At 37.5% G+C, this 26,206-nt stretch overlaps 2 protein-coding genes across 12 annotated transcripts in view; one reads left to right on the forward strand and one right to left on the reverse strand.

The window, feature by feature from the left end:
• SENP7 (SUMO specific peptidase 7) overlaps positions 1–25,799 on the forward strand; it is a 41,099-nt gene extending 15,300 nt beyond the window's left edge. For 10 of the 11 annotated variants that reach the window (XM_077174408.1, XM_077174410.1, XM_077174412.1 and 7 more), the window contains 18 exons: positions 1,006–1,121; positions 1,854–2,023; positions 2,979–3,330; positions 3,880–4,031; positions 4,933–5,079; positions 6,476–6,509; positions 7,302–7,469; positions 9,755–10,017; positions 11,026–11,159; positions 11,859–11,975; positions 13,435–13,554; positions 16,103–16,195; positions 16,988–17,184; positions 17,603–17,655; positions 17,979–18,016; positions 18,239–18,307; positions 20,313–20,463; positions 22,557–25,799. In XM_077174408.1, coding sequence (XP_077030523.1) covers positions 1,006–1,121; positions 1,854–2,023; positions 2,979–3,330; positions 3,880–4,031; positions 4,933–5,079; positions 6,476–6,509; positions 7,302–7,469; positions 9,755–10,017; positions 11,026–11,159; positions 11,859–11,975; positions 13,435–13,554; positions 16,103–16,195; positions 16,988–17,184; positions 17,603–17,655; positions 17,979–18,016; positions 18,239–18,307; positions 20,313–20,463; positions 22,557–22,694 — 2,512 coding nt within the window. In that variant the 3' untranslated portion in view covers positions 22,695–25,799. The remainder of the gene's footprint in view (positions 1–1,005; positions 1,122–1,853; positions 2,024–2,978; positions 3,331–3,879; positions 4,032–4,932; positions 5,080–6,475; positions 6,510–7,301; positions 7,470–9,754; positions 10,018–11,025; positions 11,160–11,858; positions 11,976–13,434; positions 13,555–16,102; positions 16,196–16,987; positions 17,185–17,602; positions 17,656–17,978; positions 18,017–18,238; positions 18,308–20,312; positions 20,464–22,556) is intronic. The other variant, XM_077174407.1, reaches the window with a different exon arrangement.
• The window catches only part of TRMT10C (tRNA methyltransferase 10C, mitochondrial RNase P subunit), an 83,689-nt gene that overhangs the window by 33,695 nt on the left and 23,788 nt on the right, over positions 1–26,206 (reverse strand). The window lies entirely within an intron of this gene.

The raw sequence follows: 26,206 nt of genomic DNA on the forward strand, positions 1-26,206 counted from the left end.
GTGGGTTCCAAAATCAGGTTTTCTATAGTGGTCTGCCTAGTTTATGTAAGACTGTCTTGTTCCATATACAGAATGAACAATAGCACTTACTGGAAACTACTTCTGTATCTGGTCCAATTTATGATTCTTTATGAATGGAAAGATAATCAGTAATTTTTTCACAATGCTCATCACTGTAGGATTGGAGCACTCCAGAAATCTTTGTCTGTACAGAATTCCCAAAGAGCACTGATACTCCAATTTACAGATAAATCACTAAAGAGTAGTCACCTGTTCAAAAAGTGTTTGACAATTTTGGTTGTCTGGTTAGAGATGTCAAGAGTCTTTTTTGCCATGGTGGTTGATGATTTTTAGGAGTTGAAGCTTGGCTGTCAGTGATATCAGGCTTTGTGATGATCACTTGGCTGTTTGAAAATCTGAGACCACAACGTTGAGTTGAACACATTATAAAAGGATAAACACAAAATCCATTTGGATTAAGTACTGTAATTCTTTTCTGTTTCTTTCTTTCGATGTCCTATCCCTCTCCACCACCTTTAAAGTTACTGTTTCACACCCTTTTGAGCAGGAATTTCTATTTCAAATAATTCCACATTTCAGGATCTTACTCAATGGATTTTATTGCTAGCTCTGAATCTAAGTTAAAAATATACTACACTCACTGTATTTGTTACAAAGGCAATGATAGTCAACTGACTGTTCTCTCTTTTTTTCTTGTGTTCTTGTTGCAATCGTTCCTTAAAACAAAATAATGTTTCAGTGTCTGATCTCAAGCATGTCAGATTCTCATACTGTGCTTTTTAGAAGCATCTGTTTCATTTATAATGTTAGGGTATCTGTGTATTGCCACAACTGGACTGAATTAATTTGTGTTTCATTTGGCAAGGTCCGCATGTTTATGGGAGAGACAGAAGTTTGAAGTCTGATCAACTCTTGTTTCTGTTGGGATTTTTATTCAGTATTATTTCAAAATTAAAGATAAGTCATAGTTAATATTATTTACAGGTCTGAACGTTGCCTGAGAAAGACAGATGATGAGCTGTGTAAATTGACCAAGGCTTCTAAGGAACCAGAAAAAATCAATGCTGTCACTTTCAGAAGACGAGAGCTGCAGAAGAAAGGTTTGTAGTTAGCAGTCATCTGGTAGTTAAGTATGAATTTTGGAGGTTGTTGGGATATTTTCCTTTTTTAATCTAGTATTATGAGAGGAGCACAGAAATAAATTGAGGTGTTGCACACAGTGTATGTGTGCATACAGTAAAAATGTATCAGATGCCTGGTTTTAAATGATAATAAAAACTATGGTGAATCAAATCTGTGGAAGAAAAATTAGACTGAGTACCGCCTCACTGCACTGTTATAATCTTGATTTTCCAAAAAAGTCTTATTATAATAAGAATGTAGTCCATTAAGAATGCTCAAATAGTTTGTGAACCCTGCTAAAATATTCATGCTAGGTGATATTTATTTTCACTGCTGAAGAATTATGACCTCTATGCACATTCTCCAGGGATAATGTGCTGTCTTTTTATGCTGGCTACTAATATTTACAGATTAGAACAGGAAATTGAGAATATTGCATTTGGCAGAAGATAAAGAAAGATTGTGGAGTATAAAGTGCTAAATCTTGTTTGGAAGGGATCTATGAATTTGGTTATACCCTTGACTAATTATGCAAAAAAAAAAGTGGGGAATATATTTTGGCAGCCATATACAATTAAAAAAGGAAAGAGCTTACTGTGGAGAACTTATTATACCTGCTTCCATGCATTTTATATAAGACATAAACAATATGAAGAAATGTAAAGGTTTTTAAGGATAATATGTTAAATTACTTTTTTTTTTTTACACAGAAAACAAGCACTGTGGTGAACTGGAGAAGAGGAGCAGACACGTGAACAGCACTACTCTTAGTCAGAAGGAATCAGGTTCTTTTGATTCTGAGAAAAGGAAAAGAAGATACAGTGGCCATATTTCTGATGATTGTAATGCACACATTCCACAAAAGTCACTTGCATTCTCTGTAAGTGGCACTTAATTTTAGCACATATTCACACATACTAACATAGCAGCAGTAGCAACATCCCAAATAAAAGGATTATGCCATAAATAGGATTTATCATACAGGTATATTAGCAGATATTACCTGTTGAGGTAAATTAGTTCAGTGATGCATCACAAGGAGTGAATCAATGTTCTTCTGTCCACATCATCACATTCTGCTTATTGTAGCAGAAAGGTTGAAAAAGATGAATGACAGATGACAGTGTTTCCTTCAGGCAGGAGCATAGATTCAAACAATTTTGAAAATAAGGCATCTAGCTTCTTAAGTGAAGATTCTTTCACAGATGATCTAGAATTTGGGACTAATTAGGGGCATTAACAGCAAAACTGCCAAATATACCTAAGGTTATTGAAATCTTGCAGATGTCATCTTTTTGTTTCCTCCTTAGTCTATTGTACTTTTCCCTGAAGTTTTGTTCTTACCCATCCTTAGGATTTGAAAAAAAAAAAACAACAAATAAGACTGAGGGAATCAGTCAAGTACAAAGTGGATTTATATTCAAGCATTTGAATATAAACAATAAAGACATCTCTGTAGCCTTCTGATTTAAACCCTACAGAGACAGGCAGTTATCAAACCTGTAAAACCCAGTTTCCAAGTCACACTTTTGGAAAGTAAGGAAAGCACAGATTATTGGCCTCTCCATGTCTGACACTGACAGAGCTGCTAAAAATCAGAAATAGTTCCTTGTTCAGTTTGAATAGGGGTCACTGTAGCCTTTTAAAAGATTGTAATAATGCTCTTTGGAATATGAGGGGGGAGAAATTATCCTGAATTGAGCATTCAATGTCACTGTGTTAAGCTATAATTATTTTTTCTATCACATAGCTAATATCAGTGATTACTGATCTGAACCATCTAGAAATGTCAAGTGATAAACTTACATCCTGTCTCTGATGAATCCTGTTTCTAGGAAAAGAAAAGTTTGAGTTCAGCTCAGTCTCCTGGCTGCAGAATACCCTGTGAGGATGGACAAGACCACAGATCTAATCCTATTCTGGTGCCAGACTGTCCAGCAGAGAGAGATGCTAAAGACACTTCCACCCACAACCACTTAAGGCCTGCTCACTGCCACACAGAGGACTCTGCCTCAGAGTCTCCTTCCAGAAATGTGTCAAAGAAACAGCTTTCTGCCACCAGTGGGGATGTGCTTTCCCCACAAGCTGGTACCATCAGGAAATTAAAGCTGGACAAATCAGAGTACCTGAGCAAGCTGCGGAACAGAATCTGCAGGGGTAATCAGCACCTTGTTTCCATTGACCCAAGTATGTACTGTGTCTGTGCTGGTGACAATTCCTGGTGGTACACTTAGCTGCTAAACTCGAGCATAACTGGCTAGTTGAGACAGAGGGAACACAAGACTGAAGCCATCCTGTTTTTAATGCATTGTGCAGGTTAGAGAACAGTGCCTAGTGTCAGAATCTTGTATCTGAGAAACAGGATGGACAGCAAGATTCTTGAATTCCAATCCTCTTTTTCCAGCTGATTTTGTGGCTATGGAAAAACCCAGCTTTTACTTTTTAATGATGCTAAAACTGAGAAAAAATACTCTCTCTTTGAAGCAGCTGTGCTGTGTCCATTTCATTTAATAGCCAAATAATTTTGAGGACCTGGTACAAAAGGTGTTTGTAAAGATACAGAGCACTACTTGTTCCATACAATTCCATTCATGCAGATCTTTACTGGTTTGAGCAGTGTACTTTGATATCATGTACTGCAAGTCAGAATTCTTTACTTGTCTGAAATCCACAAGGAATGAAATATTCACAAGCCTGTACTTTGTAGTATATGTATACTTCTTTTTTCCTTTTTAGTTATCCTTTCCAGTGATGATGAAGATGGACCTTCTGAACCACAATGCACAGAGCTGATGAAGGATAATATCACTGAAAATAAAGAAACACAGTCTGACTTCTGTTTCTCAGCTAAGCAATTAGAAGACAAGACAAAAAGTCACACAGAGCAGGTAGTCCAGTTTTTGGCTGATGTATTGTTATGCCAATTTATTTCTGTAATGTTTGTTATAGAAAATTATTGTTTATTATTGTCCCAGCCACAAGCAGAAGCTGCAGAAATTTATTTCACAGATAGAATACTGGACAGTCTTCAAAGAATTTCTCTGGTTCTGAAATTCCTCTGGTTCTCTTGGGTATTTTTGCTACACACAATGTATTTCCTATTTTGATAATAAACATTTGGAAATATTTAATTTCAAATAGTAACCTGAGGCAGAAACAGACATGATAAAGATACATCTGTGGAAGAATTTGTTTCCACACACTGTTCTACGGTGATCATAGATTTTTTGTCATCCAATACTCTGTTCTAATTCAGGGCTTAGAGAAGTTCAGGATCTTTGTTGACAGCAGGCAGAGATAAAGTGAAGTTCCCCTTCCTGGTGGGCTAGCTGTAGAACTTGAATTTAAAAGTAGCCATAAAGGTTGTTTGCCCTATTTTGGACTTGATTAGTCTTTGGCTGCTTGCTTTGACCTGGATATGGGTTATCTGTGTAATCCTGAAACAAGTCAGAAGAGCCATTGCTGCCTCTTCTCACAGGTGAATCAATTCAGTCATAAGCACTGAATTGGATCCTGAAGGTCTGCTGTGAAGCAGAGCTGTTGCTCTGTTGTTTGAGTTTTTACTAATTTGGAACCAAATGAGAGATCGTGTCTTGGTAATGGAGGTGAAGCAAGGTACTGTTAGACCCTTAAGGAAATTGTCAGTAATGAATGTAATAACACTTGGAGCTTTTTAAAATTATTTTTTAATGTGGAAGCTGGCTTTGGGAGTCAATTCTTACAACCATGAAGAAGGGTATTCCTGAAGTTACAAGAGGGGCATATCTAACAAATACAAATTTTTTCCAGTTTTTAACAGAGTCAGCTGAAGATAAATATCCTCTCAGGTTACCTTCTAGAAGCACACCTAAAAAGCAGACAAACCTGGCTTTGAATGTTGAATTTGATAGACTACACATTGGGAAATTTAAGTGTTTATCAACCGGTCCTGCTAGGGTAAGTTGTTCTATGATGCTATTTTGTGAATATTTAAAAATTAAATTTCTGGTTGAACAAAGTCATTGGTACTTAGTGTAGAAGCACAGAGCTTTTATTACTGTTGCATTAAATTCCTTTGGCTAAACAATGGAATATGTGGCCTTGTGCATTTGGATTGCTGTCAGTGGAAAAGCTGACTGTGATTTGCTGTGGCCACAGTTTTCATGTGTAAAGGTTCTGTATAAATGCTGTACCGGAACACAAGTCATACTGAGGAAGTTTTTAATGAATTCTAACAGAAAACAAGGGCCTAATTAATGGCCAATTAATATCACTTAAAATAAAGACCAATTACTTTACTCAGAAATATTAGTTGTGTTCTAATAAAGTAATCCATAATGATCAGAGTTCAGATATATACTATGCTCTTTCCTTTTAAACAGAAAATTGCTTGCTTTGTGGCTTCAGAGAGCATAAAAACAATACTAAAAGCTTTAGTGTGTAGCCAATAAGCTACTCACAGGGTGTAGAAACATAAATGAAGATGTTCTTTAAGTGGAGCACCAGCTCCAGGAGTTTCAACCAGTCTTTGACCAGGTTCATTCTGTATATTGCAACTGAAAAAGATGTTTGAACCTACATATCTTTTGCCTTCAGTAAGACATTGTGAAATCTTGGATTGTAATAACAATTTCAGCATCTCACAAAACAGCAGTTACAAAAACATTTCATGGAAATTTTCTAAATTAATAATTTGAAGGATGAGTTGAAATAAATTTATGATCAATGCTCTTAAGTAGAAATTTTCCTTGGGAAACACAACTTTGTGCCTACTGTGGTGCCACAGGGGAAATATGTTAATATGTATAACCTTTTGTCAAAGTGACCATAAAGCATTTTTCATTTAGCAAAGTCTCTTTAATGTAGCAGCAGTGCAAGTGGAATCTTTAGAGGCCTTTAATTCAAAAGATTAGTGTAAAGAAATAGCAGCATAAAGTTGAACCACTTCTCTCGTGCCCTTACTGCAAGCAGTGAATCTGACAGCTTCTCATATGTTGCTTTACCTCCTTCTGTCCCAAGTGATCATCTTTTCTTTTTAAGGAGCCTATAGGCAGTTTGCAACTTGGTGCTTATTTCTCAGTGCTTCTCATCTCTGAAAGTTACTTGCTGTCATTTAGGTTCTGCAATGCCTTTAAGAATGTTTTTAGGTGATATAGGCAGTGTGAAGTCTCAAACTTCACAACGCATATTTGACATTAGCTTAATGGTGTTTTACAAACTGAATGATTCTATTATATTATTTTCAGTTTATTTCAGTGTAAGGAAAGATGTGCAGATGTTTAAAAATACATATATTGTTTTAATAATTTTGTAAAATGCAAACTAATTTATATTTTTTAAAATCTTATTTCAGTTTACACTGAAAAATATTGTGATCCCATTTCAGGGTAAGAGAATTTTCTTTAGCCTTTTCTTAATTGCATCTTTATAGTATTGCACTAAAACACTAAGTGTATTTCTGTTATCAATAATTTATAATCTTTCACAAAGATATTAGTTTTTAATTTTTTATGTTTTTCAGTAAATAAAAGTTTAGGTGTCTATAGTGTAGGCATTAACAACTTAGCAGCTTCTTGTTCTTTTAAGGTGAATTTGTAGTTTTAATGGCATGCCTCCCATATTCCTGCATATTTTAGGTGTTGAACTGTAGTAGATATGACTGCGCATATTTTTGAGGTGAAATGTTGAACTTTTCAAATTAGCATTATAGATCCTTAGGTTTACAAAAAATTATGAGTAGACTAAAGCTAAGAAATAAAATGATGGATTTGCATTCAGTTGATTTTCCAAGATGATGTGTGGTAGGAAAAGGTTAATGAGCAGTTTTAAGTTGACTTGACTTAAAGCAAATGGGAATTAATGATTTGCAGTATTTTTTCCATAGTTGTAGGCATTAACTGTGGTTATTTTGACAAAAAAACCAATTTTTTTTCCAGGAAGAATCCTGCATGCAGGTGTTTACATTTTTGTGTTACAGTTTGATAGCTTTGTTTTACACAGCTTGATGTAGCTGACTTAAATATTGAATTCTCAGTATATAATGTAATGCAAGGAATAAAATCTATAAATATTGTGTTAATACACTCCAGTCATACCTCTCAGCATGTAATTACTGTGACATGTATTACTCTATCTGTGGCTGTTAAAAGTATGTTTTTTTTGAATTCTGTTTTCTACAGTGTCTCTTAAGAACATTCAGCTTACACTGGATACACTGGATCTGAGAAGACTTGGCTGGTGGAAAAGTGGTGGTGGCTGTTCTTCAACAATTATTTTTCTTTGGTTGTCTGTGGATTATGTAGAAAAGATTGAAACCCAGATGGGAAAGTCAGTTACCAGCCAGCCATGTGAGTAATTGCTTTCCTTAAGTGCAATGAAAAGGTCATGTCAGTAACGTGGTTGTTTTACAGCTGTGTTTTTTGAATGCAGAGGAAAGCCTATAGTGTTTTAAAGATCACAGAATGAGAAAATACACTGAGTTGGAAGGACATTGAGTCCAGCTCCTGTCCCTGCACAGCACCATCCCCAGGAATCATACCATGTGTCTGACAGCATTGTCAGAATGCTCCTTGAACTCTGTCAGGATGGTGCTCAGACCACTTCCCAGGGGAGTCTGTTCCAGAGCCCAGCCACCCTATGGGCGAAGAGCTTTTTTCTAATATCCAACCCTCCCCTGGTACAACTTCAGGCCATTCCTGTGGGTCCTGTCCCTGGTCACCACAGAGAAGAGATCAGTGTCTGCCCCTCCTCTTCCTCACATAAGGGAGTTGTAACTGCAATGAGGTCTCCCCTGTTTCCCCTTCTGCAGGCTGAACAAGCCAAGTGATCTCAGCTGCTTCTTGTAGGACTTCCCCTCAAGACCCTTTACCATCTTTGCAGCCCTCCTCTGGATGCTCTCTAATAGCTTAATGTCATTTTTATATTGTGATGCCTAGAATTGCATACATGTACTCAAGGTGAGGCTGTACCAGTGTAGATAAGGTGGTTACTTCTGCATTTCTAAAGTGCTTCACTGTACTTTTATTTGGAAGAAAAAACCCTAATATTATGTGATTCAAAATTGCTGCTACTTAATAAACTACTGCTGCTTAATAAAAAGACATCAAAGCAATTTAGTAGTCTCTGTCAGAAGGCCTTCTGAAACTAGACTTGAGTACAAAGCATCTTTCCCTTTAAAATATATGGATGTGTTAAATATCCTTACTCTTGAATATTGTCTGTGCTATACAAAAGGCTTGGCAAGTAAAGATTGACTTGACCTTTGACAAGACTTCAGTGAGCCATTGGTTATTATTGAAGAAAATTTCCACAAAAGGCCAAATGGGCTGTTTAATCTTTGGGTATTATTGACTCCTTGTATTTGGTTTTCCAGCATGAAGATCTGTAAAAAAAATAGAGCATGCTCTGTAAAACATAGAGTAAAACTTTGGCTCACACATTCAGAGTGGCACAACCATACAAGGTTATTTTCATAGATGCAACGATTTTGCTTACGTAAAATAGGATGTCACCATTGTCTGTGTGACATTTAATAGTCACCTCCTTTATGAAGAAAAGTGATGAGTAATGGCAGCTTTACATAAGGAGTACAAGTAGTTTGGAGCAAAATACTGAATAAAATTTTAGCAGAGAGCTCCCTTTAGTTGATGCAAGTTTATTGAAGCTACTGGTACCTTTTGTAGATACAGTTCCCAGTGAAATGAATGTGATGTGAGTATGAAGATGCAAGGCATCTTTTAATATTACGTTTATTTGCACTAGTTACATTCTTGTTGGAGAAACCATGAGGAATTTTTATTACATTTCTGTTCGATTGTTTTACACCTTTTAATTTTACATAGTAATGTGAATGTTTTGAAGTGTTTTTAGAGACTTGTTGAAAAAATCAGTCGTGGTTTTGTAGATTGTGGAAATGGTTACTATGGTTCTGCTCTGCTGCATATATATTTGGAAAATGTATTGTGGTGCATCTGACAGCCTGAGAGGGGTCAGAGTAGTTTCTCAGCCAGGAGAGTTAGAAAGGACTTGAATAAGAAGACAGGACAGGCTGTGCTGGTCTATGTTCATGGTATGGCCAGTCAAGTGCAATGACTAGCAAAGTGTTTAAATGTGACTGGTCCTTCTTATGCCCTTAACCTTTTCTTTGCCCATACTGCTTCTTCCTTAAATTACCTGAATATCCCTCTTTGCTGCCTTTAGGTCTTTCCTTAAACAATCCTTTGGGATTCCTGTGCAATCCCAGAATACTCTTCCCCTGCATCCCATCATGTGTGCTGTACACCCCAGCAGCAACCCCCTTTCAGTCCAAAAAGTGCTCTGGCACTGACTTATGGTGATGGGTTTTGGGTCTGGACCCTTGGGCTGAGACTCTCCTGGGACAGCTCTGGGACAGCCCTGATTGTCTGTCTCTTGCTCAGCCTGTAATTTGGGTTCTTACCTGCCATTTTGCTGTGCTCCTCTGGGCTGTGAAAGTGGGACTTCTGCAGGCTGATGGCTCCCGGGATGAACCTGGCAGGGCATTGTTTGGGCTTCCCCTCTTGCCATTGTCTCTCTTAGTTCCTTTGTGGGTGTTCAGAAAAGTTTCTATCATTTAATCTAATAGTTAATATTATCCGTTCTCTCCCTTTTCCAGCCAAATCCAATGAATTTGTATTTTTGGAAATGTCTCAGCCACTCACAGAATGGGAAGAAGAGAGGCTGACTGAACTGATTACAGGTGTCAGCAAGAGGAACAGAGCACCAGATCTTGCTGAGTTTTTGTCTTTGAAACAAGCATTACCCTTGTTTAAGGATCTTTCTCCTGAAGAAAGCTCTTTTGTGAGTTGCAATAAGGATCTACTAAAGCAATGCCTGCCAAAAGAGAATACCTCAGATGCTCATGAGCCTGTAATTCAGGTAAGTGGATAGCTGATGTTTTATTCATTACCACTGCTTGGCATTCATACATTTGAGTAAATTTTAGGTCAGCCTTCTTCCATAATTCATATCAAAAATCCCAGTCAGGATTACTCCAAAATTTGCAGTCTGCTAGATTGTGCTCATAGAGGGATAGTCTATAGACCTCATCAGTAAGTGGCAAGTACCAGTGCTTTAGATCTGTTCATGGTTGTGTAAATTTAGAACCACAGGGGTGTTCTGCCCTTGTGGTGTCTCTAGGGCAGCAAGCAGGAAGTTAATCAAATAATGAGTAATGGAACCATTTTTTTTGGTTGAACTGGAAGTGCAGCAGAGCAGGAGCTGTGTAGGTGGCCCTCCAGACACCTTTAGATGTACTCCACAGCTTGAAAATGCTGAATTATTCCTCAGACTGCTGGGGAGATGAGTCTGTACAAGTTAATGTGTTGTCTTGGTTTAATCTCTTGAGGAACTGTCTAAACCCAGCCCCACGTCATTGTCACACAGAAATTACATATCTTTGTTGGCACCAGTAAAAAGCCAAGAGATCGCAGATCTATCTGCAAGGTCCATGAAATTGGGGACTTTAAAAGGAAGCCAGCCAGCTCAAATATGTATTGTTTTTAGGCAAATTCTTCAAGGACTAGATTTTCAAATCTTCCAGGCATATACAGATCCTGGAAAGACAGTCTGACACTTGTCTCCATTCTTTTATGTTTCTTCTCCAAAACCATTCCTTGTTCACTTGGCTAAATAATACTTGAATAGTTTTAGAGAGATTATTATGAACTAAGATCTGTCATTATTTTTAAAATATTCATAACTTTTTATTTGTCTGAACAGTGGCATGTTTGCCCAAATATCAAAGTTTATACTATGGATCTCCAGCAAGAATCCTCTTCAGTGATGCAGGGTACTCCTGTGGTTTTTAGGCTTGGATTTTGTGTCTTGTGTTTTATGTATCAAGCTGTATAATGCTTTTTACAATTGTTTGTGTTTTTCTGGTAGGAATCAAAGCTAAAAGTGATCAGGCCCAGTTATGCTCTTGCAAATAAGCAGAATAGTGGCTGCTATTGTATCTCTTTGTCCTCTGCACTGAATGAAGAATGGAAAGAAGTAAGAGAAATGGGAGCAGTTAAGAAGTAAGTGTATTTCATATGAATGAGAAAGGGAAAATACAAGAATTTGAATAAATTAATTACTGGAATAAAAGCCCTTACTTATCTGCCATTCTCTAGGTCATTTGAAAGTGTTGTATGAAAGTCACTCTTCAAATTGAAAATATCAGCAAATATCAGTGTAGTTACCTGTTAAAAGACATTATGGATGTGTTATAGCATGAAATTTGAGCAAATCTGCTCTATGACTACAAGGTCATATCATGAGTGCATCAACAGAGAGAGTGGGGATCTCACGGGTTCTGTCAGTATCCATTTAAGTCTATCTTAGCAAAACTTACTAATTTAAGCCAGCTTTTTATAAAATCTGAACAAAGTGTTCTTTTACTGTTCTGTCACACTCAATCTTTTTATAACCATTTGTCCTCTAGTATTTCTTCACATTTTGTATAGCGATTTTTCAAATACTTTGATCAAAAATAGAAAAACAGGATGAAGGCAGAAAATAGTCTGCTTTCAAAAGTTTTTATCAAAATTTCAGGGTGCTTTGGGGTGATATTTTTTTTGTAACACCTAAATATTGGAGGAGAAAATGGTAAAGTTTTTAGAACTACTGCTTTCCTCAGGTTTTCTAGAAAATCTTCTGCATATAAGACAGCCAAATTCACAGCAATGTCACATAAAACAGTTTGTCGCTGTTATATGATACAATTTGTTTTCTAGTTTAATTGTTTATCCACCCCCACCTGCAAAAGGAGGACTGGGAGTCACAAGAGAAGACCTAGAGTGCTTAGAATATGGAGAGTTTCTCAATGATGTCATCATTGATTTCTATCTTAAGTAAGTCATCTCAGCCTTTCTTGTATCCTTCACACTCTCTGGGGCATGTTGTGGACTTGAATGTACTGGAAATGTTGGTCACTAAGTACAACAATTTCAGAAGTAACAATGTGATGAATTGGACATTGGACTTTTTAAAAAAGATTTTTTGTTCTTAGCAGTTTCATTTGTTTTAAGTTCATTGGTTTTGTCCCTCTGAAGGGCTGTGATAAAATCCAGACAGAATAACAGGAGGAAAAAAGCTTCTTGGTAACCTTACAGAAGAGAAAGTGCCATGTAGGCAGTTGAAAAAAGTAGGGGGTCTGTAGTAGTGTTTTATTTACTAAGTTTGCATGAAGTGGAGCATCCCCTGCTATGCTGTGCAATTTCAGGTATTCTTCTGATGCTGATCTGCAGAAAGGAACACAGCTTGAGGAGGTTGTGCTTGGCTTAGCTACTCCAAGCCCTCCTGCTAAAGTTGCTTGTGAAAGCAATTTTTCAAGAACTGGCCTTGTATCCACCAGTCCCTAAAGCTATGTTTTATTTTCACGCTGCTGACATAGGTCTAAGAAGAATTCTGGTTCTTTTGAAGCTTGTCAGCAGGAATTGCATTTCACTTGGCATCCAGATGGGTGTAAGAACTGTGAGTAATAGGAAGACTTGTCTAGAAGATAGGAAAAGGAAGTGTGTAACATTGTTTCAATGGGGTTTTACAGCAAAGCCCTTCCTATTTTGCTCTAAACTAGAACTAAATAATGCATCATGGTCTTCTGAATAGTTGTAGCTTCTCAACAGAAATGGAAGATTTAAATAAAATGACTTAATGCGATTGTTATAGAAATCCCCCTGCTTTTATAATTTGTTAAGACTTCCCACATTCTGTTTTTATTCTTTTGCAAGCAATGTCATGTATGACTGTGTTGCCCAATTCATCAAGTGAAGCTGGAGGTACCTTGTGTAGGATAACTGCAATTATGAGGGCTTTTGCTTTCTAGAGTGACAGAATAAACTCTCAAGGTGATGTTTATTATAAAATTATCAGCAGTGAAGCAATAGGTACTTAGCTTTCACATGCATAACTTGCAAAAGTGAAATGGACAATTTAACTGACCCGTTCCATGCTTTTTGAATATGCACAAGTATAGCATTCCATAGGTTTATACTTGGTTAGGTTTTCAAGTCTCTCTTAATTGTAAGGGCTAGGTACCTAACTTTCAAAATAAAGTCAGAAGTCTGAGTACTGGAGAAAAAAATCAGGGACAAAAAATAACTGCATTCTTAGTAGGTGCTTGGCTGTTACATACTCTGATGATGTGAATAGTTAAAATAGAAAAGTCTGGTGTGATTACTGGCTGTGAAGGCAACTGATTTTAAGCATAACCTGAATATGACAAGTCATTAGAATAACTGCCCTTTTTTTTTAGCAGTAACAGTACTTTCTAGAAAAAACATTTAGTAATTTTGGTTTCTTCTTTGGTAGGTATCTGTTATTGGAGAAGGCACCAAAACATGTTGCTGACCGTACACACATTTTTAGCAGTTTCTTCTACAAGTGCCTGACAAGGACAGAAAAAAACTCGGAGGGGGATGTCAAAGTTTCGTAAGTTCATTACAGATGCCATTATGACCAGAAGCAATCTATCTATTGGTGCCACTTTGAAGTTTTGGAGATCATCTACTAATCAGCACATAAAATAGTTTTTGGTGTTTTCCAAGAGATTAGTGATTAAATATTGTAACTTACAATTTAAACATACTGGTGTTTTTCCTTAAAATCAATGTGTTTCATACTGAATATGAATGAAAATGTTAACACCTTTCTCCAACTTTTTCTGAATATTTACTTCAGGCAATTATTTACTTGATATTTTTATCATAAATCCACAGTTTTGCAAGACATGCATAATTTAAAGAAATTATGTTACTGATAATATTTTTATACTTACTGTATATTTCATTTTACATATTGGTAAAAAATTATTGACCAGAGTTTTAGTAAGAAAATTTTATTGCACACCAAGCTTACACATTTGTTTTTTAACACATGAGCTCACTGGATTGGAGAGTCTCCCAAAAGGATATTTTTAGCAGCCCAGGAACCCTGTATCATGTTATGTTTCCTGCTAACTGCCTAAAGGGTAGAAGCATTCTTAACTCACTTCCAGTTTCTTCTCAACAGTGATGTTTGAGAGCAAAGCCACCAACATTCATTCTTTTTTCACAGAGCCACAGAATCTATTAGGTTGGAAAAGACCTCTAAGATTGAGTCCAGCAATTATTACCCAGCACTACCAAGTCCATCACTAAACCATGACCCCAAATGCCACATCTATGTGTCTTTTAAATACCCCCAGGCCTGGTGACTCAGCCACTTCCATGGGCAGCCTGTTGCAGTCCTTAGAAAACATTTTGGTGAAGAAATCTTCCTAATATCCAATCTAAACGTTCCCTGGCACAACTTGAGCCTGTTGGCCCTTGTCCTGTTTCTTGTTACCTGGGAGAAGAGAATGACACCCACCTCACTAAAACCATCCAGGTTGTTAGAGAGATCAATAAGCATCATCATTCAGTTTATTGAAGGCTTTTTTGTTTCTCTCTGAAGTGATTATTTTTTTTCTTCTGTTATCCCTGAAGTCCCCAGATTTTTCATTCTTCTGGCAAACAAGGCCAGCTGCACAGAGAGGTGTGTGTGCCATCTTGTTTAGGGGACAGTCACTGCTGGGTGAAAGCTGTGTTGAAGGGAAGAAAAGTGAGACTTCTGTAATATTCTCAAAGATGTCTTGAAAATTCATGTATCTGTGTTTGAAAGAACATCTTCCATGATTTTACTGTCTTCTGACTTTGAATGTTCTGAAGTGAGGACAAAATTATCCATTATAAGAATGCTGTTGTGCCTTGATCTGATTCCTTTTACAAGGCTGGACTGTCCATAATCTTCCGGAGCAACAGGAATGGCACTCTTAGTTTATCATATTTCAGGGACTGTGGCTTTTCTGGACAAGGAGATAGCTTTGGAAATTCTAGTTTTGTGTTTGGGCTTAGATACCTGGTGACTGCAGATGGTTTGGGATGTTAGTTTGTTTCAGTGTTTGGGTTTTTGTTTTTTGTTTTTTTTTTTTAATAAATGGCTAGTGAAAATCCTGGCTATTTACTGTTGTAAATTAAATGAATCCCAACAGATGTGGCTACTTAAAGACCCTTTGCTTCACTTTGCTCACACAGCTCGGGCACTGGATTGAGAAAGTTGCTTTTATAGGTGCTTTCCCAAGTTATAAACAGGGCTTCCCTTTGAAGTTCCCAGTGCTGCTACAGTCATGTAGCAGAGGAAGCTTACAGCAAATCTTTACTTAAAGCTGGCCCATGCAGAGCCCTACACCAGCCTGGTTTTCCACTCCTTATTCATTTTCTCCAGTTCCTACTACTCTGAAGTTGTGTTTCTTAATCAAAGATGAGGATGGAATCACAATGATAATAAGGATGTCTGCTGAGTAGAGTGAATTATACTTTCATATTGGAGCAAAGTTCTGTGAAATGTTAGTTTCTATTTCAACTTGTGCAAACTAGGCTGAAAATCCAAACTTAAATATCTTCTCTGTTTTTCTTGTTCTCCTCATATTTGTCCTCATGCTTTTTCTGTAGAGCTGGAAATGAAGTGTGGTGCAGCATTTAAATCTCAGGACTGGAAGGCATGTGTTTCACCTCTGTGTTTGCTGCAGGTGTGCTGCATGACCCTGTGCAGGGCATTTAGCTTTTTCCCTTCAAAAACAGTTGTTCAGATAGGCCTTCAGAAGCCTTTTGTGAAGCTTAATTAGTGGACATTTTAAATTATAGATCTGTTTTTACACTGACTGGTATTTAGATGAGGTTTTTGCATTTAGTGCAATAAACAATAATTGCAAGAAATCCATTCAAATCTATGAATGATTGTGGTTTTTTTTTTTCAAGAAGAGCTTAAAATGGTTCAGAAATGGCTCATTAGTCACTTGTGCTCAATGGTGTGCTGATTTATTTTTAACCTGTCTAGGAAATTTCTAGAAGAAATGGAAAACCCATTGAGGGACGGGGGAGGAGATATAGGAGTGCTAATCCCTATGCCTTGCCTTAAGTGAAAGGAACAAAGCCAAACAACAATTGTCATTTTTTTTCAGAGCAGCACAGAGAAGACACAGAAGAGTAAGAACATGGACTCGCCATATAAATATCTTCAATAAAGATTATATTTTTGTGCCTGTGAATGAGGAGTAAGTCTATGTTTTCAACACATTTTCTGCTATTTAAAGATTTCAGTTGTGGTGGTAAAATTTTATGGCTGATCATTGCCCATGATAGATTAGATTTTGAAGAAGTAATACAAGTGGAAGGAGTAATTTTTGAAAACTGTTCAAAAGATAAAATGCTTATTCAGCTGTCAACTTTGTACCTTTGGTATTTGTTTTACTGAAAATTACTGTTAGGTATTTTTCAGAATAATTTGTGTGTCATTATGGTGATTCCTGTGCACTTCAGCAATATTTCTATAAAGAAATCACAGCAACTCATAGTGTCAATAGATAAAAGTAGAACTTCCATAATCTGTGCCTTGGCCTGGTTAAATAACCGACCTGTACATGGAAACTCCTGTAAAATTTAATCATCATTGAAAGGTGCATAATGGAAAACATCCCTGGAAGGGTGCCACATCTTCAGCTATATTCAAAACTGGGATCACCATTACTGATTATTAGTGTTTTTTTATTTTGGATTTTAGTTGAAGTGTGGAATGGGTGCTCAAATTGATAAATTGCTGTGGTGGGTTTCTTGGGGTTTTTAAAGGAATTGATACTTATTTTTGCTGTTATGCCACAATGCAAAGTAAAAAATGAGGGAGAGGATTAGTATGAGAAGCCATGAAAAGAACATGGCAATGATGGTTGTGTGTCACAGAACAGTTGTCCATGAGCTCTCAATATTATTAAAGCTTTTCATAGCCTTTTCAGAACCAAATGTTCAGAATTCTGACATCTTTTCCTCCCTCTCCCCACTGCTGGGTGCAGGTCTCATTGGTACATGGCAGTTATCTGTTTTCCTTGGTTGGAAGAAGCTGTGTACGAGGAGTGTCCCCAGCAGAATTCACCGTCCCCCCGGCCTCGGCAGTCTCCCCTGGAGCCACAGAGTGAGAGCACCAGAGCTGGCTCAGTGCTCTGCAGGGATGAAGAGGAGGGGGATGGTAACAGAAGTTTATTCTCTAAAGGTATGTAATCTAGGAGAAAGTTATGTTGAGCCATGAACAGGTGTCTTAGTCCTTGGAGGAGGGAAATTATGTGAAAGATGATTTCTAAAATTTCCAGACCAATGTAGTATGTTTTTATGTACCCATGCATAGTAAGGGCTGCAAGATTTCTGCAACTCTGGAAAATACTGGAGAAGAAACATGGAAAATCAGGAGTGATTGGAAATTTTGATCTCAGTAAGAATTTTATCAGGAGGGAAGACCTTTGGTAACTGCTATTTTAGGATTCAGAAGGGAATGTTAAAAATTGGTTTAAAAATTGTTTTGTTACTTGCATATTTGAATGTATTTGAATACTAATAATCATGAACTTGAAAATAAAAATACCTTGCTTAGGCATTATTTTCTTAAATTATTTTTATTTGTTCTTTTGTACTAGGACGCAATGAAATTGCTGCTTCTGCTTCAGTTCTATATTCAGCTATTTCTAAAGTAAGTGCCTTTTTGTATTGGCAGAGAAAATATATTACTGAATTTCTGAAGGTTGTGAGACTTGACCAAGGGATATTGCATCATCATTTTTGCAGTAGTTATTGATGTTTGTCTAGCCTGCAGCATGTGCAATGCATTTTGAATTAGCATCCTCCTGTGCTTATCTATTTGCTCTGCTGTGATTTCAGCTGTTTTTAAAATTAATTTATCAGTTTCTACTTTTCTGAAATGAGACCTTCTCTAACTTTAAATTTATGAAGATCTTAGAGTTTATGATTGATGTTGGCTTTTTAAGATTTATTTTTATTTTTTCTTTGTCTCAGATCTCCCTAAGTAATTCCAAAAACCAGATTTGTAAAAGGTATGTTTCTGTTTTCTTTCTGATATTGTAACATTAAATTATGGAATTCTGTTGTAATTCAGGTATTGTTATAAAACCACAGCTGTAGGTGCTTCTCAATTTTTACCACATTGGTTGAAATATTGATATTTTTGGGTAGGCTGTATGCAAACAAAATACTTCCTTCAGGGGTGTTGGTGATGAAATACTGCAATGACTTGTTTTTGTTTTTGTTGTGTACAGGCCTTGTATACTCATCTTAGATTCCCTGAAAGCATGTTCTGTGCAGAAAACTGTTCAGGTGTTGAGAGAGTAAGTAACTACAGTTTCTATCTTTTAGTAATAGATGCTGCTGGTCATATTTTTATATACAAAGTATTTTTGTCTAGAAAGGTGTATATTTCTAATGCTAAAGGAAAATCCATGAAGAGTCATGACTAAGGAAACACTAATTATAATACAGAGGCCTCCATGAAAAGCTTTTCTATGTTTTGCAACCCACATATGATGCAAAAACTGTAAAGTGGAGAGTGGAGAAAAAAAAATAGAGAGGTTTTTGCTGGTGTTGTTTTTGTGGGGGGAGGATTTATCCCATCTAGTCTAGCAACTGAAGGTGTTTTTAAGGGTATAAAAACACTTAAAATGAATACTTTGAAATCTGAACAATAATTTTCTAGGGGACTGATGTTCAATTTTTGATGACACTAACAGAATTAGTGTTAAATACGTTCCTATGTACAAAAATGCAGAAACTAGACTGAAGCTATCTAAAAGCTTGATGTGTCAGTAGAGTTATAGTGGGATAGTATTTCTTTTGAAAAATGTAAAAATATATCCAATTTTGTATGTCATAAGTATGTCAGTATTGGAAGAATGTAATAAAAACTTTCAGTACTTTTACACACTCCTGATGATTTTAATGTCTATCAACAACTTAAAAAAAATTGTTAAATATCTGAAGATAAATGCAATTGTTCTTTGTGTTCTCTGAGCTATTCCTGTCACTGAAAGGTACAAAAATCTGTAAACTAAATAGCACCACCTTCTTGTAAAAGTAAATTCTTCAAAATGCTATGTAAAGTTTAGATGAGATTTAGAAATTTTTGTGAAACCATCTTTTCCCTAAATAGAGAGATCTCCCTGCCATGTGTCTTGGGAGAAAGAATGAAATAGCAACTTCTATTTATTTATTTATTGATAAAATCTCTGTGGGATGTATTTTAGTGCACTATTCTTTGAGCTACTCCTGAGGTTGAAATTCCAGAGTGTGGTTTCTTGGAGTTTAGAGAGATGTCACAAAAAGTCAGAAAACAATGGGAGACCTATGGCGCTGTGAGATAAGGGGAGTTTGGGAAGCAAACCTCTTATTCCTTCAATTTCCAGTTACACCCTGGAAGCAGAAGTTTAAGGAAATTGATGCAGGTATTCTATGGCATCTTCTTTTCCCTGAATTGATTTTTGTTGTGTTTTGGGCAGGTGTCAGGCTCAAACAAACCAGTTAGAAAGTCTACAGTCATAGGTTCTTGCAGCTTCTAGAAAGTGTGCTTCACTGAAATGTCGTCATCTTTGAATTATTTCATATTTGGTGCCTTTCCACAGTTGCCATTTTCTCCAAAAGCTGCTTAAGTGTTCTGTATGCATTTTTATTCTCATGACTGCAAGGACTTGGGACTTGTAGAAATCAAACACAAGGTCTGACTTAATGCATATATTTATTCTCTTAAGTCAGACCTTATTTTTGCTTTTCAGAAGCCCTTAGACTTTGTAAGTCTAACTAAAGCCAGGAGAAGAATATAGCTAACTACTGCCTTTGAAAACCAGACCCTTAGGTTTTCCATCCCATCCCTAAAATCAGCAGCCAACCCTGAATGTGGAGTCAGTGAGTTGCTACTGAAGCATGAGAACAATAGAAAACCTGATAACAAACAAATTCTAATCACTATAGAAAAGCTTTCCTAAGGTTTTCATCAAGTCTTTAAATACCTTGTGCACTGTTGGGATTGCAAGGGTTATATTGGTGGAATTATTACTGAAGTTTTTTGTAAAGTGAGGTTTAAGGGGGTTTTAATTAGAAAATTATTCCTTTAATTAAGGTATAAAAATGTCCAGGTATCCTAATTGCTTATAGAAACTCTGCACAAATAGCTGATTTTAAATTATATCATGCATATTTGTTTTGTGTATTGCCCATTATGTAGAAATGCCTGTGAGTGCAATAGAATATTGGATATTTGGAACAATGTTGAGTAGTGTCCCAAAAGGTACTGAGCTTGGGAGTTATTACCCAAGTATTTCCACTGTTTACTTTCTTTTGTAGGTACCTTGAAGTGGAATGGGAAGCAAAACGAAAAACACATCGGGAATTCAGTAAATCAACAATGATTGACCTATGTCCCAGAGTGCCTAAACAAGATAACAGCAGTGATTGTGGGGTCTATTTGCTGCAGTATGTGGAAAGCTTCTTCCAGGTACAAATGCCAACTACCTTCCCCTTTCCCCCAAATTATCTTAAACCACAGAAACCCATTTTCTGAGCAAAATAGCCAGACACAAAAAAGCTGTCAAGTGTCAAAATTGTCAAAACAATTTGAGAAAGAGGAGATGAAACCCATTCTTAAGTAATGGCAGAGGTCTTTCTGTCTGGTGTCTCATATGTGTCTATCCTCAAATGTTTCTGACCTTGTAGTTGCGTTGCTTTTCTATTGACACATGCAGTATCCCTGACTACTTGCATGTATTTGGAACCCATTAGTGTATGCACTGCTGCCCTACAGATGTTACAGAAGTATCTTTGCATCTCTTCTTGCAGTATCTAAAACTTTGTCAGCTTGTGCATTGGTCTTTGAGTGGTCTGTTTCTGTAGAGTCAGTTTCTGTAGAGAGAGGGAGAGGGGAAATTGTTAAAAGGGAATGTATGGAGCTAAGGGAGCCTCTTTTTCTTTTCCAGCACATACATTTAAATATCTGCAGATCCTGGGCTTCAGGCACTATTTTTTAGGGTGTCCCCAAGACTTCCTCTCCCTGATCAGCACACTGCCCTCCTTTGAATGGCTTCTTCTTGTTTGATGCTTGATGCATGTGGTTGTATTCTCCTGAGATTCCCGTGCATGCAGAGCCTTGTGTGAGTCCTTGAGCCTCAGACAGGCTTCTCTGCTGTAGGAGAACAGATCAGATTGCCATTCCAAAGCACCTGTACACAGGTACACCCACTGGGGGAGGGTGGGGAGATTGGAGCTCTGTGTGCAGTTGCAGGCTGTGATCTTGTCCAGGTCATGGGGATGTTATTGGATGCATCATGTGGGATGTACATCCATAGCAGGAGTGCTGTGGATGGATATGGGCTCTTTGGAAAGCACAGGCACAGAGCACAAGGAGGCAGAGTTGTCCTTCATGTGGGTCAGCTGGAATGCATGGATCTATGCCTAGGGCTGGATGAGGAGCTATCTGAGAGGTTCTGAGAGCAGAGCACCATGGGTGACATAGCAGTGGGCATCTGCTGTCAGCCACCTGATCAAGAACAAGTGCACGAGGCCCCTTTGGACAGGTAAAAGCAGCTTCATATTCACAGACCCTGGACCCTTGGGGTGACTTTAACCTGACAGCCTCCTGGAGAGTTCCTGACCTGAGTGACAGGTGACCCAATGAGGAGAGGTGCTCTGCTGGAAGCCAGGAAGGTCTGGCAGGGGATACAAAACTCCAGAAGTTCCTTCAATCCCCAACCATTCTGTGGTTCTCTAATAGATGGGTTGAGCTCTTGTGTAGGGGGAAAATGAAATTACTTACCAAAGATTTTGAACTGCCCATTCTCTAACAAGGGGGTCTTGTTCTTCTTGAAGAAGCAAGGTTTGAGACAAGGTCTTTGTAAATTGTTCTAAAGACTCATAGACTGCAAATCATTATGTGTTCTTAAGTTTACTGTTTCAATTTATCATATATTACTTTATTCAAAGGAAGGAGGAGGTAAAATATAAGCATGGCAAAAGACTGAAGAGGGAAAGAAGAAAAGAAATTGGTTTAGGCAAATCAGATGTGATATTGTAGTATTAACTACCAAATCTGCCAGCAGCTTTCATCTATTTCATTTTGCTATTCTCTTTTGTTCCAAATTCTCCCCTTCTCATGTCCTGCTAAAACTGTTATCAGTATTCTTACTTTTTGTTGTCCTGTCAGAAGACCTGCTTACGACAAAAAAACCACATGCTTGAGATAGCAAAATCTCAGGATTCTCAACCACATGAGATTGATTTTTTGCTATAGTTTGCTACAGTTGCTATATATTTGTCAAAATACATGAAATCTCCCTTTAATATGAGTTAATACTGATGAATCTTTAAGAGAAGTGATGATAACCTGTTTGGTGTTTACCATGAGTACCTTTTGGCAAGGACACATATATGTGTGATTATGATGAAGGAACTGCAATTTGATTTTAAGGGCTGGCAGTCTTGTATGGAAACTTGTTTGTGCCTCCTTAATCTCAGCAGCAGTGGAAGGGTTTGAAATCCTTTCTGAAGCTTGTGTTAGGAAATTCATACCATAAATATTCCTTTTTCTCTTACCAGAATCCCATAGTTAATTTTGAACAACCACTGCATCTGGAGAATTGGTTCCCTCGTCAGCTGATCAGAAACAAAAGAGAAGAAATTCGAGACCTGATCTTGCAACTGCACTTTCAACAGCAGAGTGGCAGCAGCAGCTAATAAATCTAATAAGGCAGTCCTGGCAAAGGATACTGCTGTATAAAATAACTGGAACTCTGCTTACTTTGGTCTCTTCCTGTCTTGCAGAGAAGAAGAAAAAAAAGGCACAAGGAGTACTTTTTGCTCAGCATGTATTTATTTAAAGTTTTTTTTTTTTCACTGGTGTTGTGTGGTCTAAAGATGCTGGAAGGGGGAAAGGAGAAGGTTGTAGATAAGAATGTAAATATGATAAGTTAAAGCTAATGCATATGAATTGCTAGTTGGTTCTTGGAATATGAAAGCTGCTTACAGGTATGTCTCAAGGATGTAAAAATACTTTTGTCTTTTGGAGCCTGTTCTTTTTAATTCTATATAAACAGGGATGGTTGAAGCGGTGCAGCTGGAGAAAGACTGATTGTCCTTCTCGGACGTCCCAGCTGGCTATCCAGCACTGCTAGCAATACAGGGGCACTATCCCAATCTCCGTGGTTCAGGACAGCACCTAAGGCAAACGCTCTGTGCTATGACAGCAGCGTGACCTTGTGGTAGGACATGGCTTGGCTTATGGCTACAGTCAGCAGAAATAAGAATAGAGCGCTCTCCAGCTGTGGTGAATCCAGGTTTATTCAGTCCCAGGGGAACCCACGACCAAAGAGGAAGAGGGAGAAGTTGCAGCGGCTTATAAGGAGGGAGGGAAACAAGGGAGGAGTCAGTCCTTGGACGAATAGGGTTTCAGAGAGGAGTGGGATACAAAAGATTGCCTTAGGGAAAACCCCAATGGGGATAACTTGAGGGTGGAGCCCCAGCCCCTGAGCCAATCACTCGATGCTCTAGCTGGAAGTTTCTAGAGAGTTCTAGAGAGAAGGGTGAGAGCGCCGAGTGACGGACAGGGCACCGGGGAGGGATTTGAGAAAGGGTACATTAATCTCCAAGGCAACTGGGGAGGAGTTGGGATAACTGGCAGCATAAAGGAGGGAAGGGAGAACCAGGGCAGAACCATTGCATGATAGGGGGGAACAGAACAGTCCAACTTATACAGACACAACACAACAGATGGTCATGTAGCAGTCAGGCCTGAAGACAGGATCTGGATCTTGTATTATGTCTCTTGATTTGCAGCTGATACAGATAGAATGAATACTATGTATTTTTTTACTTTAAGGATTTAATGTTGACTCTCTTTAGAGATGTATTTTTTTGTTTTGTTTCTGATTATATACAGAAGTAATCTGCATGTTTCAGAAAATTCTGCCAGGATTTGAGGCTCATGAGTTTTGATGATTTTTAAAAAAAAATTATTTCCCCCCTTCCTAGCATTTTCATAGAAGTGTGTTTCTACAAGGGGAAGACATTTGTTTGAGAGTGACTGTTGAAATACTTCAAAGTTGGGAGTGTGTTTTCTTTTAAGGTTTTTTTTTTTTCTTATCAGATTTTAGAAGCAAACTTGCTCTCAAAGTAGATACCAATACAGTATGTGTAGGCAGTAGATTTTTAATGCTGTTCACCTGATTTTGGGGAATAATTCCTGCAAATCTTAAGGCATCACCTGCATTAGCAAGGCAAGCAGTCTGTGGCCTAACAACCTCAAAAGTCTGAGGCGTTTTACTGAAAAATAAGGTCATTAAGATATGGGATTTGCATATAAGACAGGATTTTTACCTTGCTTAGGAGGATTGAGTAAAGATGACTGAATATTGAGCGTTTGAACTCAGACTTGATTTGATAAACTAGGACAAGTTCATCATTGTCTTAATTTGTATTTATGTAGCTTTTCCTTGAACAGTGATCACATTTTGATGTGTGCACTTTTTCTGTACTCACTGCACGTTAGAAGGTGACTGTTCTAAAAGGATGCTTTCTCCTGTTCCCCACTGTAACCTCACTGAAGTGTCATCTTACCCTTTAGAAGGACTGTGTGTCAGATAACCAACAAAACCACTTGTGTCATAAAAAAGTCTACAAAACCAGAGCTCTTAAAGCTATCTCTTAAATAGAACAGAGTTAAAATAAAAATTGAGGGCAACCCAAAGATGCAAGCATTTTTGTCATTGCAGAATTCTCAGGGCCCCTTCCCTCAAGACAACTCTGAAACCTGGCTTCTGGAAAATCCAGTTATTATTTTAGGTTCTGTACAGTCATCCAACAGCCCTCCACTCCCCCTTTGTCGCAGACATCTTTTTGTGAAAATCTTTTCTTAGGATTTTCTCTCTTCTGAGAAGCTGAGGCCTCAGAAACAAAATGTTAACAATGGTTATCTGCTGCTGTGGAATGCATCAGGTGTGTCTGTGATTGGGTCATTTTGAATGTTTACAATTAATGGCCAACCACAGACCAGATAGCTTGGACTCTCTGTCCAAGACACAAACCTTTGTTATCATTCTTTTCTATTCTATTCTTAGCTGGCTTCTGAGGAAACCTTTCCTTTTATTTCTTTTTAGTATAGTTATAACGTAATATATGTATATCATAAAATAGTAAATCAAGCCTTCTGAACATGGAGTCAACATTCTCATCTCTTGCTTCATCCAAGAACCCCTGTGAACACTGTCACACCCTTTATTTGTTTTTCAAAACAGAAAGCATTCTTTCTGTGGGGGAGAGAATTTTAAAACAATTTGCTGAGCACAGTTACCTTCTGTATAGCTGTGAGCAGCCTTGTGCAATGACTGTATGTTTTTTGTCTTTGTTTCTAGTTTAATTCTGTAGTTTGGCACTACCCCTTCTTTCCCTGCCTCCCAACACCTTTTCCTCCCATCCCAGAGTTGTGTCTTTCAGCACCTAAATCACAACACCAGCATTACTTACAAGAATAATCTGTGTATTTATTGTAAAACAAAAGATACAATGCAGAAATGTGTTCCCTTTCTCTACACCTTTCTTAATTGAATAATGTTTTCAGTGCTCCCTTATGAAAAACAATTTGGGCTTTTCCTTATGGTAAAGTTAGATTTTATCACCAAGCAATTGGTTCTTTTTTAGATTGACTGGTTTATAGATATTTAAAAGCAAAGTAATGTATGCAATTTTCTAAATTGATTTTATAACACAAAAGGATTGCCTTTTTAGATTTCTTACATATGTACTATGAGAATGCCAATGCATTTGATATTAAAATTATCTCCAGAAGTTGCTGACTGTGGTTGTTACCATTCTTTTCCCAGCTGCTACAATTAACCCACAAGTTCAGAGTAACACAGGCCATCTGACTGCTTTTAAGGTACATACACAGTACCTGTGTCTCGGGTTTGTTGTTGCTGAAATGGCTCCTGAGGTATTACAGAGTCTTTTTTCCCAGCCCTGCGCTTGAAGAAGTTGAGATTCCTCAACTCTGGTTCTCAAGGTTGTTTATTTTCTCTTATCTAATACATTCTCTTTTGGACCTGCAGAGGTCTGTCTGGCAGGTTGGTTCATGGCACACTAACTGCCCTTGGGGTGGTGTTACTTTTTTATACTAAAAACTACATGTACTTTATTTACAATAATTTCCCAATACCTATCATCTATGTTAGACAGTCTGTCTCTACCCTAAATCA

This window comes from Agelaius phoeniceus, chromosome 2 (assembly GCF_051311805.1).
Source record: "Agelaius phoeniceus isolate bAgePho1 chromosome 2, bAgePho1.hap1, whole genome shotgun sequence".
Taxonomy (NCBI): Eukaryota; Metazoa; Chordata; class Aves; order Passeriformes; family Icteridae; genus Agelaius; species Agelaius phoeniceus.